The sequence below is a fragment of the Myxocyprinus asiaticus genome, chromosome 40 (genome assembly GCF_019703515.2).
Source record: "Myxocyprinus asiaticus isolate MX2 ecotype Aquarium Trade chromosome 40, UBuf_Myxa_2, whole genome shotgun sequence".
Taxonomy (NCBI): Eukaryota; Metazoa; Chordata; class Actinopteri; order Cypriniformes; family Catostomidae; genus Myxocyprinus; species Myxocyprinus asiaticus.
This window is the reverse complement of record NC_059383.1, coordinates 22,190,151-22,204,044: the sequence shown is the minus strand read 5'-3', so window position 1 is coordinate 22,204,044 and position 13,894 is coordinate 22,190,151. Positions and strand designations below refer to the sequence as shown.

Below are 13,894 nucleotides of genomic sequence, written 5' to 3'. Positions count from 1 at the left end.
CATGACCCCTTTTAGGGACCAGGTGGTGAACCTGCAAGCGCTGCCCCAGGAGGAGGCAGACTCAGCCCTGACGTTGCTGTGTCCGGTGCGTGCTTTACGCATCTATTTGGATCGCACACAGAGCTTTAGAGTCTCTCAGCAGCTCTTTGTCTGCTTTGGTAGACAGCGGAAAGGAAGCACTGTCTCCAAGCAGAGGATCGCCCACTGGCTCATTGATGCCATAACTATGGCATATCACGCCCAGGACGTGCTGCCCCCAGTAGGGCTACGAGCTCATCCTACCAGGGGTGTTGCGGCCTCCTGGGCCTTGACCAGAGGTGCCTCTCTAACAGACATTTGCAGAGCAGCGGGCTGGGCAACACCCAACACCTTTGTGAAGTTCTACAACCTCCGGGTGGAACCGGTTTCGTCCCGTGTAGTTGCACGCACAAGCAGGTAAGTCCGGGACAGCTGGCCGGGTGTATCGCTTGTGCATAGCTCCTTTCACCTCCCCTGAGCTGAAGACGTGCGCCGTTAACTCCCACTAGTGTTCACAAACTGTGTTTCCTGGTTGATTTCCTCCGAGCCCTGTGGCAGAGGAGTTTTTGGAGAGACTCGCTGCCAGCCCAGTACACGTGCTAACTAAAGCCCTGTACTGGGGTAGGTACTCTGCATGTGGCGGTTCCCCATAGGTAACCCCATGAGACGTATATCTTCCGCTAATTCGTTTCCATGTTGGCAAAATGCGTCTTCCTTGGGCAGAGGCCCCTCTGCCCCAGTCTCCATGCTTGTAGTAACTCCTCCCCCATAGGGTAGGACCTACCATGGGACTTCTCCACATGGCATACTTCCGACATAGCTCGGCAAGACCATGTGACGTATTTCCACTTAAATCCCCCCCCCTCCCGGGCGGGGTGTGGTCTCCATGGTGTCCTCCCCTTGGGAGGGACACCCCCCCGACTAGACCTGGTCGGCCCAGTCGGTTAATCCCTGAATTAAGGGGATAAGAGGCCACGACTGGGCTAGCCCGTCTCTATCTTTTGGGTAGTCGACTTGTCCCAAAAGGCCGTTCGACACTCATAACAGTGTTGGGGGAGGTTACATGTCGGCCTGGTGCTCTGGCTACGAGGCACACAGTGGTCTGCCCGTCACACACCGCCAGTTCACATAACACAGTTCAGCCAGTTGCGGCGTTTGTATAGGGACCCCTAGTGTCACTACATCGACACAACGTTGAGTGAGTGACAGATAGGGAATGTCCTGGTTACTTGCGTAACCTCCATTCCCTGATGGAGGGAATGAGACGTTGTGTCCCTCCTGCCACAATGCTGAACTACCCGCTGAAATGGCCGGGACCTTGTCTCGGCTCCTCAGCATAAAACCTGAAAGAGTGGTTGCATACCAGCTCCTTTTATACCCGTATGACCGGGGGAGTGGTATGCAAATACCACTCGCCAATTTTCATTGGCCTTTTATCAAAGACCAGAGGTGTCTCGGGCTCCCAAGAGTGACCCCTAGTGTCACTACATTGATACAACGTCTCGTTCCCTCCATCAGGGAATGGAGGTTACGCAAGTAACCAGGACGTTTTCTGGCTACATGTTTTTTTTAATTTCATGATACGTCTTTGCTTGTGGTAATTCCCTCCCCACACTTGCGTTCATCCTCAACATCTGTAATTTTCAGAAAGCACTTGAAATTGAGATTGGTCTCTTTCTTATTATAGGCTTATTTGACAAAATTCATCTTTCTTTTTAACATATGTTATGCTCATGATGGAGTGGTTTTGGAGTGGGAGAAAATGCTGACATTCCGACTTTCAGAAAAAAGTGCTCTTCCAGGCAGAATCACGCCATTTCACTCCAGTTCTGCACCACTCAAACAGATCAGGACAACTGGGACCACAGTCTTGGCTACCATGTGTGTCAAACAGTCTGACATATAGTATCATATATTGACATATTGTACAGTCTGACAAATAACAATTGTAAAGAACTGTAAAAAATCCTACAGTGACAACAAAGCCATGGATCCTTATTAACTTTGAGCGTTGCCATTAAAACAAAACATTTCCAAGTCTGAAGACGTGAACAGTTCTAATTAGAATCAGTCAAGAGATGTCATCTTGTAATGCATTACCTATATCCACATATTCTAGAACTCTGATGTATTATTGTAGGGTTTTTGTATCTCTTGATGTTCTCCATGACTTTTGAGACATGAGCTTTGCATGTTTCCTTTGTTATCTTTCTAAGGCCACAACCACACTGATAAGTTTTTTAAATAATCATTTGAAAATGCATCGATTTTGCTATGTTTACGCCTCTCATGCACACTGGAATGATGTTTTCTTCCACCATAAATTGAGACTTTTCACAAATGCTCTCTAGCACCGCATACTTTGAAAAATGAGGATGTTAGGAAATGGAAAACTGAGTTTTAAACTGAAACTGTGTTAGTGTGGACATGGCCTAAGTAAGTGCCATTGGAGTGATAAATACAGCTGCCAATCCCAAACACTGACTGTGTGAACGTAGCCAATAGGGGTGGGTAAAAATATAGTTTTTTTCTGATGAATCGTGATCTTCATTTGAATAATCTCAATATAAATTCTTAAATCACAAGATCGATATTTCACTCGATGCACAACCCTCTACTACAATGAGAGGAAATCTTTCACAGTTGGAACTAAATTGCCCTATGCGACTAAAGTGAATACAGGCTATTTGGCAACTGGCCACCAGTAATTGTGTGGTTTATTCGTGAATTGTTCAGCAGTGAGATCCTTTCACAGCGTGTTGAGTGTAAAAGTTGTTCTGTGTAACGTGTGTCCAAAGACGAGATCCACGCAACCCATTTGTCACTGAATAATGTCTCTTTTAATACCATTTGTTCTTACATTTGCATTTGTTTTAACTGTTCTTTACAGTCAGTTGTTGATCAAAAACAACTACAAAAAAACATTTAATTCTAATCATGCATCGCACAGATTAGGTAAAGCCATTCTAGTCCTCTCTAGTTAACTGGCGCTCGTTTTAAGGCGCTGTTTACAGAAATGCTGGTTTTTGTTAAAGAGACAGTACCGGTTTTAGCACATGTTCAACAAATCTATGTAATTATTGCAATTTAGCAATAAATATGTAACAAAAATAATGTGAAATATAATATCTTATTTATTGATTGAATACATTCACTTGTTCATTTTTAAAAAGCCAAAATGTGACCTAAATGATGCCCAAATGCCAAAATTTGACCAAAATGACTAAATCAGAATCGAATCGAGAACTTGTGAATCAGAATCGAATTGGATCGGGAAATCTGCATCAATACCCAGCCCTAGTAGCCAAAAGTACTACCCATTTCCTGTCAATTGCATGTTTATGTATTAAATATTTGGGTTCATTTTATAATGCTTTCAGCAGTGTGTTTTCTCTTCCTTGAGGAAGCACTGTCTTACACAGATCTAAAGGGAGAGGAACCTGTTCTCTGTGTGAAGAATGTCAATACCAGCGCTCCCTAAAGGTCAGCTGCAGTCGTTATCATCTGAACATGTTGACACTGATAATGAGAAATCATTTGAGGTGAACGCAGAACAGAAGAGGAGTCTCTTTGAGTCTGAGCCAGTGAGAGTTAGCCAAGTTTTAAAGCATTAACTAAAGTTCTATTGAGATCCAACATGTCTAATCTAAATAGCCCCGTTTATCAAAGGTCGTGGTGAGAATAGGTAAAGTGAAACTGTGATTTTACACTAATGTACTTTCTCAATTTATTATAAAGGGCAGTCACTAGATCTCAGATGATTCTTATGGAGCCTGAGACTAACATGTGGTATAACAACACTGACTACATTCAGCAATTACTGAATTTACTGCATTAGCAATAGTAAACTTGTACAGCACTGCAGCAGAGATCAGTTTAACACAAAATGAAATGGCATTCACAAACCTTGATTTGTCCATCAAATCCTTCAAGATTTGACTTTATCCATCAGAATTGAATTATGTATTGGGAATGGTATGCTAAGATAATACTGATGAATAATATACACTATATTGCCAAAAGTATTCGCTCATCTGCCTTTAGACGCATATGAACTTAAGTGACATCCCATTCTTAATCCATAGGGTTTAATATGACGTTGGCCCACCCTTTGCAGCTATAACAGCTTCAACTCTTCTGGGAAGGCTTTCCACAAGGTTTAGGAGTGTGTTTATGGGAATTTTTGACCATTCTTCCAGAAGCACATTTGTGAGGTCAGACACTGATGTTGGACGAGAAGGCCTGGCTCGCAGTCTTCGCTCTAATTCATCCCAAAGGTGCTCTATCGGGTTGAGGTCAGGACTCTGTGCAGGACAGTCAAGTTCTTCCACACCAAACTCGCTCATCCATGTCTTTATGGACCTTGCTTTGTGCACTGGTGCGCAGTCATGTTGGAACAGGAAGGGGCCATCCCCAAACTGTTCCCACAAAGTTGGGAGCATGGAATTTTCCAAAATCTCTTGGTATGCTGAAGCATTCAGAGTTCCTTTCACTGGAACTAAAGGGCCAAGCCCAGCTCCTGAAAAACAACCCCACACCATAATCCCCCCTCCACCAAACTTCACAGTTGGCACAATGCAGTCAGACAAGTACCGTTCTCCTGGCAACCGCCAAACCCAGACTCGTCCATCAGATTGCCAGATGGAGAAGCGTGAGTCGTCACTCCAGAGAACGCGTCTCCACTGCTCTAGAGTCCAGTGGCGGCGTGCTTTACACCACTGCATCTGATGCTTTGCATTGCACTTGGTGATGTATGGCTTGGATGCAGCTGCTCGGCCATGGAAACCCATTCCTTGAAGCTCTCTACGCACTGTTCTTGAGCTAATCTGAAGGCCACATGAACTTTGGAGGTCTGTAGCGATTGACTCTGCAGAAAGTTGGCGACCTCTGCGCACTATGCACCTCAGCATCCACTGACCCCGCTCTGTCATTTTACGTGGCCTACCACTTCGTGGCTGAGTTGCTGTCATTCCCAATCGCTTCCACTTTGTTATAATACCACTGACAGTTGACTGTGGAATATTTAGTAGTGAGGAAATTTCATGACTGGACTTGTTGCACAGGTGGCATCCTATCACAGTACCACGCTGGAATTCACTGAGCTCCTGAGAGCGGCCCATTCTTTCACAAATGTTTGTAGAAGCAGTCTGCATGCCTAGGTGCTTCATTTTATACACCTGTGGCCATGGAAGTGATTGGAACACCTGAATTCAATTATTTGGATGGATGAGCGAATACTTTTGGCAATATAGTGTATTTCTTTGCACATGTGACTAATTAAATGTTGATGAAAGTTTATGAAAAAATGTTGTGCATTAATGAACTGTGCCCTATAAAATAATTGATTAAAAGGGCATTTATTAAAGAGGTAAATAGGGTCCATTTGGATTTTACTTTTGTCTTTAAAGGAATACTTCACCCAAAAATGTACATTCGCTTATCATTTATTCACCCTCGTGCCAAATCAAATATCATACCCATGGCACAGGTTAGATTTCAATGATACCAACTGTCACTGGTTCTCACTGGTCTTGTGACCATAAGTCATACCTGATGCAACACATATTTCGTGCTTTTTTATTTTTTATTTGATAGCTTTGGCAGAGGGGAAGACTCTGAAAACAATGAATGTTTCTGAACAAATCTCTTCAGAAGACTTGGAATACAGCACTCAAATCATATGGGATACTATTATGGTGTTATTTTGTCCTTTTTGGGGTTTGACAGGCATGGTCACTATTAACTGTCATTTTATGGAAAATAGCTGCATAAAGATTTTAAAAAATGTATCTTTTTCTGTTCCATGGAGAAAAAAAAAAAAGTCATCCAGGTTTGGAACAATGACATAATTTTAATTTTTTTGTAAACTATCCCTGGCTCTGGCTCATGCTTCAGGCTTTTACCTCTGCCTCCGGAGGGCACTGTTGCGACGTCACCGATGCCAGGTATACTCATGCTGAGGCCGGTGTTCACTAGATGTCCTTCAGTGGGATTCAGCCGCCAATTCAAGCCAAGCAGATTAAGAGCTGTGTGCGTGTGTGTGTATGAGAGAGAGAGAGAGAGAGAGAGAGAGAGAGAGAGAGAGAGAGAGAATTAAAAAAAATAGAACATGACACTACATTACACCTTCCAACCACTTTATGTACCCATGGATGACACGTCCCGACAGCCGAGAGTCTGAGACACCCATACAACTATAACTCTCGCTGACAGAGGAGACTTTAGCATACAAATACACTCATTATAGCCAATGCCACTTTGACTACAGTCTGTGCTTTGTTTGGGCTCAGTGCCCAGACAGTTTTAGATGGACTAGGTTTAATCCAAACCGCTACAGGAATGCTAAACTCGGCATAGATATGAATATGTCAGGCAGAGCAGGTAGAACATGCAGAAGACAAAATGTCAAACACCAAACAATGAGATGTCAGGAAGCAAGTGACAGCTATCTTGATACTGTAAAGAAAGGTGTGAGGGGACAAGAAAATTGTCTTCGAAAAAAAATGAAGCGAGTTTAAAGTCAGTGACAGATGGCAAAAAATTCTCACCATTTTCTTGTCATACTTTTTTCCTGAGCTAGAGGGGAGTTTGGCTAAGTGCCTACATTTCTCTCTGCACCCCATATGCACTATAATCACTGCTTCACTGCTTCCAAGACTTTTTAGAGACTGATTAGATTCAGTAAAGATCCCTCAGTAAGAAATATTCAAATATGCCAAGTTGTGTATAAAAATATGATAATGATTAGAGAAAGTTAGGAAGTTGTGCTGGAGGACATTATGGGCGAGATGCTCATGTTCCCAGGGGAAATGAGTGGACTCGTACACACCACACACAAAATCTTGTGAGAAAATGCTGATGTTTGCAGTATCAACTATAACATTTAACCTCTGCTACTTGTTCTTCTAGCCCTCCCTAAATCACATCCACGCAAAATCAATCTTTTCCTCCCTCCTGCTTTCTCTGCAGAATGTCTGCTGAAAGAGAAAGAGCTGACTCCTACAGGCTGCTCTGATGTCAGCTCCTCCATTGTCCCAAAAACACTATTTCATTTACAGATACATCATTGCATCTTATCGCTCCATCCTCTAATCAGCCTTATCACTCACTGGTTTGTTGTTCTTTTCACCTTCCCCTTGTCCTCAGCCCCTCCTGCTTTCTCCCCTCATGGTCTGTTATGACCTGGGACATCTTGTTGCACTAAACAGTGCTATGGAGAAATTCTTAAATGGGATTTCTTTAGAGAATTGACTTCAAGTGGCATGGTGAGAACGTCTAAATGATGGTTTCTTTGAATTGTTAGTAGGGGGCAGTAAGGGCCAGTATCCTTCAAAGCTCGGGCAATTTGATCACAAATGAAGAACATCACTGAACCTGTAAATATCACTAAATAGCATTTCAGCATCACTTTTCCTCTTAGTGTTATAGTAATTGTGGTCAACATAATGAGAATAAAGCCAGATTTCAGAACAAAGTAGAGGATGAATTAACTTTTTTCCCCACCATGGATGAGCAAGAGAGGCAGAAAGTCAGTTATTGTACACAACATTTCACAATCTAAATAAATGTGAAGTGTAAAAAGTATGTAAAAAAATATGTCACACTCTAAAGAATTTAAATAAGTTTAGTTTGTGCAATAGTATGTTTACAGTTGCATGCAGTTGTATGCCTTCAAAAGGACTTGCAACATCACACACACATTGCATAGACTACTTTGATTATACTGTTGAGTCCTTTTTAAACTTAAAAGAGTCACTATCAACTGCCATTGTACTGAAAAAAATGGGCCGGGATGTTCATAAAAATATTTTAATAAATTATGACAAAACTTTCATTGTGGGGTGAACTTCCTTTAAAGGAATATTTGATGTTAAATACTGTACAAGTGAAGCTATATTGACAGCATCTGTGGCATGCTGCTGAGAACCACAGAAAATAACTTCAACGCTTAAAGTGTACAGAAATGCACTCGCAAAAGAAAGTTTACAGGACAACCACTGTAAAAACAAGTCAGTTTTCTTGGTAAACACCAAGTTGCATACTGATATGTTTCTTTAACATTGCGGTCGCTATAGTACACTTTTATTTGCTAATCAAATCTGGTAGAGATCTTCAACAAACTCATTTTAAGTCTGTGCAATAAGCATTAATTATTAAGATGAAAGGTGTTAGATGTGAAATTCATGAGATGCTGCATCTCACTTTATGTAATCTATGTATAATTCACCTCTTCAAAGCGATGAATAATATTGCCAACAAAGTATGGAGAGAGAGAAAGAGGGAAAGAAAAAGTAACAGAAAGAAAGAAGGACAGACGGGGACATGGACGATAATAGAATTCCTCTGTCTCGCCTGAGTAAGTCTACTTCTTCCCTTCTAACTGTCACATCTAACTGATCACTGTCTGGTATATCTTCTTCCAACCTACAGGCATAAACTAAAATCAGCTAAACCTTTAGTAAAGACTGTAAAGAGATGGACCAGTGAAGCAGAGCTGGAACTACAAGCCTGCTTTGACTGCACTGATTGGAGTGTATTTGAGGCTGCAGACACCAACCTGGACGAGCTCACAGATACTGTGACATCATATATCAGATTCTGTGAGGACATGTGCAATCCTGCTAGGACTTATTTAACATACAACAATGACAAACCATGGCTTACAGCAAAACTCAGGCAGCTTCGTCAGGCAAAAGAGGATGCTTACAGAAGTGGGGATAAAATCTTGTACAATCAGGCCAGGAACACACTGAATAGGGAAATCAGAGTGGCTAAAAGAAGCTACTCTGATAAGCTGAAAAACAAGTTTTCAGCTAATGACCCTGCATCAGTGTGGAGTGGTCTGAAAGTATTTACTAACTTCAAGACACCATCCCCCAACACTGTAGGGAACCAACAACTGGCTGAAGACTTGAATGTGTTTTACTGTAAATTGGAAAGGCCCAGTCTCACACCCCACACCCGCTCTGACCTTCACTTCACAAAAACATCAACACCTCCTGCAACCCCCCTCCTCCCCCCTCCTGATACTCAACCTGCACTTAAGATCTGTGAAGAGGAGGTGTGATGTGTCTTTCAGAAACAAAAGACAAGGAAAGCTCAGGGCCCAGATGGTGTTTCACCCACTTGTCTAAAATCTTGTGCTAACCAGCTGGCCCTCATCTTCACACTAATCTTCAATAGATCACTGGAGTAGTGTGAATTTCCACACTGCTTCAGATGCTCCATCATCATTCCTGTCCCAAAGAAACCCAAAATCACAGGACTTAACGACTACAGACCTGTCGCTCTGACGTCTGTGGTCATGAAATAATTTACATTTACATTAATGCATTTGGCAGACACTTTTATCCAAAGCGACTTACAGTGTACTTATCAACCCCCTGTAATTATTACAGGGACAATACCCCCGGAGCAACCTGGAGTTAAGTGCCTTGCCCAAGGACACAATGGTGGTGGCTGTGGGGATCGAACCAGCAACCTTCTGATGACCAGTTATGTGCTTTAGCCCACTATGTCACCACCACTCACCATTTGAGAGACTGGTGTTGGCCCACCTGAAGAACATCACTGGACCCTTTCTAGATCCCCTACAATTTGCTTATCAAGCAAACAGGTCTGTGGATGATGCAGTCAACATAGGATTGCATCATATCCTGCAACATCTGGAAAGACCAGGGACACATGCAAGGATCCTTTTTGTGGACTTCAGTTCAGCTTTCAACACCATCATCCCAGCTGTTCTCCGGACTAAATTACACCAACTCTCTGTTCCCACGTCTATCTGTCAGTGGATCATCAGCTTTCTGACGGACAGTCAGCAGCTAGTGAGACAGGGGAAATTCACTTCCAGCACATGTACAATCAGCACTGGTGCCCCTCAGGGATGTGTGCTCTCCCCACTACTCTTCTCCCTGTATACCAATGACTGCACTGCCAAGGACCCCTCTGTCAAGCTCCTGAAGTTTGCAGATGACACTACTGTCATCGGCCTCATCCAAGATGATGATGAGTCTGTATACAGAAGGGAGGTTGAACGGCTGGCTCACTGGTGCAGTCAAAACAACCTGGAGCTGAACACGCTCAAAACAGTGGAGATGATTGTGGACTTTAGGAGGAACACCCCAACACTGACCCCACTCACCATTCGAAACAGTCATTCAGGTTCCTGGGCACTACCATCTCACAATACCTGAAGTGGGAGACCCACATTGAATGAAAAAGGCCCAGCGGAGGTTGTACTTCCTTCGCCAGCTGAGGAAGTTCAACCTGCCACAGGCGCTGCTGATCCAGTTCTACTCAGCAGTCATTTAGTCTGTCCTCTCCACTTCAGTAACTGTCTGGTTTGGTGCAGCTATGACATCGGACATCAGAAGACTTCAAAAGGACAGTTCGGACTGCTGAGAAGACCAATGGTTGCCCCCTGCCCTCCATTCAAGAACTGTACACTTCCAGAGTGAGGAAAACGGCTGGAAAAATCACTCTGGACCCCACTCACCCAGCCCACTACCTTTTTGAACTGTTGCCTTCTGGATGGCGCTACAGAACACTGAGCACCAGAACCGTCAGGCACAGGAACAGTTTTTCTCCCTCAGGCTTTCCATCTCATGAACAGTTAAAACTGCCCCATTGAGCAATAATTATGTGCAATACACAGCTTAGTCTATTTATATTTATCCAACATACCATACCTCTTCTGCCATACATTCCCTTGCACTGTATATGGATTTGTATTTGTATATTGTACATACATTATATATATATGGTACTGTGCAAAAGTTTTAGGCACATAATATGTTTCACAAAAACATTTGTCTTAAGATGGTTATTTGTATCTTCAGTTTTAGTGTGTCAATTGGAAATATTAATTTTAGACAAACATTTCTTTTGCAAATAGATAGAATAAAATAGAAGAACAGGGAGCCCTGCAACAGATGGCATGGCCCCCACAGTGCCCACCACTAAACTTCGAGTCAGTCTGGGATTACATGAAGAGACAGAAGCAATTGAGACAGCCTAAATAGATAGAGGAACTGTGGCATATTGTCCACGAAGCTTGGAACATCCTATCTGCCAAAAAAAACAAAACAAGAAAAACTGTGACCAGGTGTACGTAGGAGAATTGGTGCTATTTTGAATGCAAAGGTGGTCAAACCAAATATTGATTTAGCTTTTTTTATGTTTACTGGACTTTGTATGACATTAATTGATCAATGAAAACTATTAATTGCATTATTTTTGAAGAAATCCTCACTATGCAACATTTGTCACAAGTGCCTAAAACGTTTGCACAATACTGTGTGTATGTATATATGTAGCTTCTGTCATCAAGACAAATTCCTTGTATGTGTAAGCATACTTTGCAATAAAGCTAATTCTGATTCTGATTATAACACTGCAGACACATACGCACTCTCTTCAGTCTGGAGTTCTTTTTGGCTTTAAAAGCAGACAGAGAAAATGAAGTCCACATCTATACCTGCTATGAGCTGCAGCACTGAGCTTGCTGGCACTGAATAGTACTTTGGAGTTGGTGCTGACAGTTGCTCTGCAAATGTGGACGCATGATTTTTTTTTATCTCTTTCTTTAACAATCCATTTCGATAATAGAACTGTAATGCATTTTCATTGTAATGCACACTTTGGGCTTAGTATTGAAGTTTCTTTTAAATTTTTAGGGTATGAGGGGCTTCCAACCTTCTTTGATTACAAAAAATTAGTTATTTAAAGGAATAGTTCATAATAGGTCATAATTAACTCATCGTCTTGTTGTTCGAAACCAGTATGATTTGTACCAGTAGATTTTCTTCTGTAAAACACAAAATAAGATGTATTGCAAAATGTGCAGAGGGCTCTTGTCCATATGAAAAGATATGGTGACTGGGAATGCTCCAAAAAAAAAAAAAAAAATTTTTTCTTTTGAATACTCAGGACATTCTGCAATATATCTTCATATATAAAGAAAAATAAAGAAAGTCATACCATTTTGGAAAGACATGATGATGAGTAAATTATCTCAGAAGTTTAATTATTGGGTGAATAAAGAGACTTCTGGTGTATGTGCTTATATAAAAGTGCTGCACTGATGTAATCGTTGTGAGCTAAGGCATGAAAAGCGCTGACCACATCCAGGGTTCTGAACACTGAAGACAAGGGGGTTTGCAAGGGAACCTGTGAGTAAGTCAGCTCATCTCCTCCGTGAGCTCATGATGGCAGAATGACAGCAGAAGAGAGCTGACTCACCTCTGACAGCATGAGAGATGCCTGGAAATTGAGCACGGCACTAAACAGATAGTACTGTCAGCTTTACAAAACATGCTGGACTGCAGCTTGTTGCCAACTGCTCTAAATCAGATCCACCAATATTTGTCCACCATTTAACTATTTATCAGGCCTTTTGTTGCATTTATACCCATGAGGGATATGTATGGATAAAACAGGCTGCTCCCTATGGGCACCATACTCCACACTCACCACTGCACCTCAATCAACCTGATGCAACCCAACCTCATTTCATGGCAATCGTTGAGTGATGTTACAGAAGGCCAACAGGTGCGTTTAATGTCTACAAACAGCACCTACAACACCTTTCTTAAAAACAAAACACTCGCATCTCACCTTCAAAGACATGAAGAAACGTGCACATAGACACAATCAGCATCTTGTTGCAGGTGAAAATGTTTTTATTGCTGCTGATCTCCTTTGAGTGTGTGTGCCTTTGATGTGTGTTTTGATTTGAGGTGCACAAGTTCTGCTGCTATGAATATAAATGAAAGGCTACACTGAACTGCAGTACCCCGGGGACCAGCTCTATCTGATTACATCTGCTGTCTCAGTCTTGACTGTTGACCAAAAAACTTTTAAATCATCCAGGGAAAACTCCCAATCCTTGGATAAAACCTGCCCCAAACTGCCACACATACATACATGTATGCACACACAAAATCATGGATGTTGCTTCAGGCATGCAAGGTCTGAACTGCATGTCGAGATGGATCTAATCTATTCCACTCGGCTTGTCAAAAACTCTGAGCACAACAATCACTCCCCACAGTATAAACGCGCACACATGCGTGTGCAAGCAAACTCACCTCTTTTCCCTCTCTCTGTCAAATACAAATGCAATGTGCACGAGCAGAAAGGCTGATGCCTTGATTGACACCATGATCTTTGTCCCCTGATCGCTGCGTACATGTATGCACACATATCAAACCGCAGCTGTAATCAAAGCCTTATTTTACTCCCTTGTCACTCAGTGACGTTAATATTAGGCCGAAGTCAGAAAGAATGGAATTAAGGGGAAAAGTAAACATAAAAGTAAAAATGAAGTGTCATTTTAATCAGCTTCAGACACGTACGGTAAAGAGTGTCAGTTTGAGTCAGGCAGGCGGCAGAGGGCTGTGAGTTAGAAATTGGCTTGCGAACATATTATCTCCAAGAGACAGAGAATCTCTAACATCTCCTAGTGTGTAGGTGTGTGACTGATTGTTGTGTACATTTACATACCCACATGGGCAGAGGCGGAGTGTGATGAGGCTACCAGGTCGAGACAATTATAAAATAGGCAGGTGACAGTTAAAGTACATGCTGACAGACAGCAGCAGTAAATGGACAAACAATGAGTCGCTTGGCCTGACGGAGACTTGACCAGTTTTCATAAATGGATCATTGTTTGAATGGCAGGATGCTGGAATAGTGAGTCATTCCTCTTCCTGCTCACATCACTCTTACCTGAATGCAATTGAATGGATCACCAATGGCCACAAATGGGAAATAAAGTCAGTGTACCATACAAAACATGCTGTTTAAATTGTTCTAGTGCAGTGGTTCCCAAACTTTTTTAAAGTACAGCACCCCTTTATTGTGTTTTTTTCCC

General features: G+C 42.3%; 2 protein-coding genes across 2 annotated transcripts in view; both read right to left on the bottom strand.

Annotated features, from left to right (window-relative positions):
• Positions 1-13,894, bottom strand: part of LOC127430904 (teneurin-2-like) — a 338,869-nt gene that overhangs the window by 83,103 nt on the left and 241,872 nt on the right. The window contains exon 12 of the mRNA XM_051681046.1: positions 5,922-6,044. Within this exon, the coding sequence (XP_051537006.1) occupies positions 5,922-6,044 (123 nt within the window). The remainder of the gene's footprint in view (positions 1-5,921; positions 6,045-13,894) is intronic.
• Positions 5,042-13,894, bottom strand: part of LOC127431111 (beta-galactoside alpha-2,6-sialyltransferase 1-like) — a 570,878-nt gene continuing 562,025 nt past the window's right edge. The window contains exon 9 of the transcript XR_007895526.1: positions 5,042-5,222. The gene's annotated coding sequence lies outside the window, so the exon portion shown is untranslated. The remainder of the gene's footprint in view (positions 5,223-13,894) is intronic.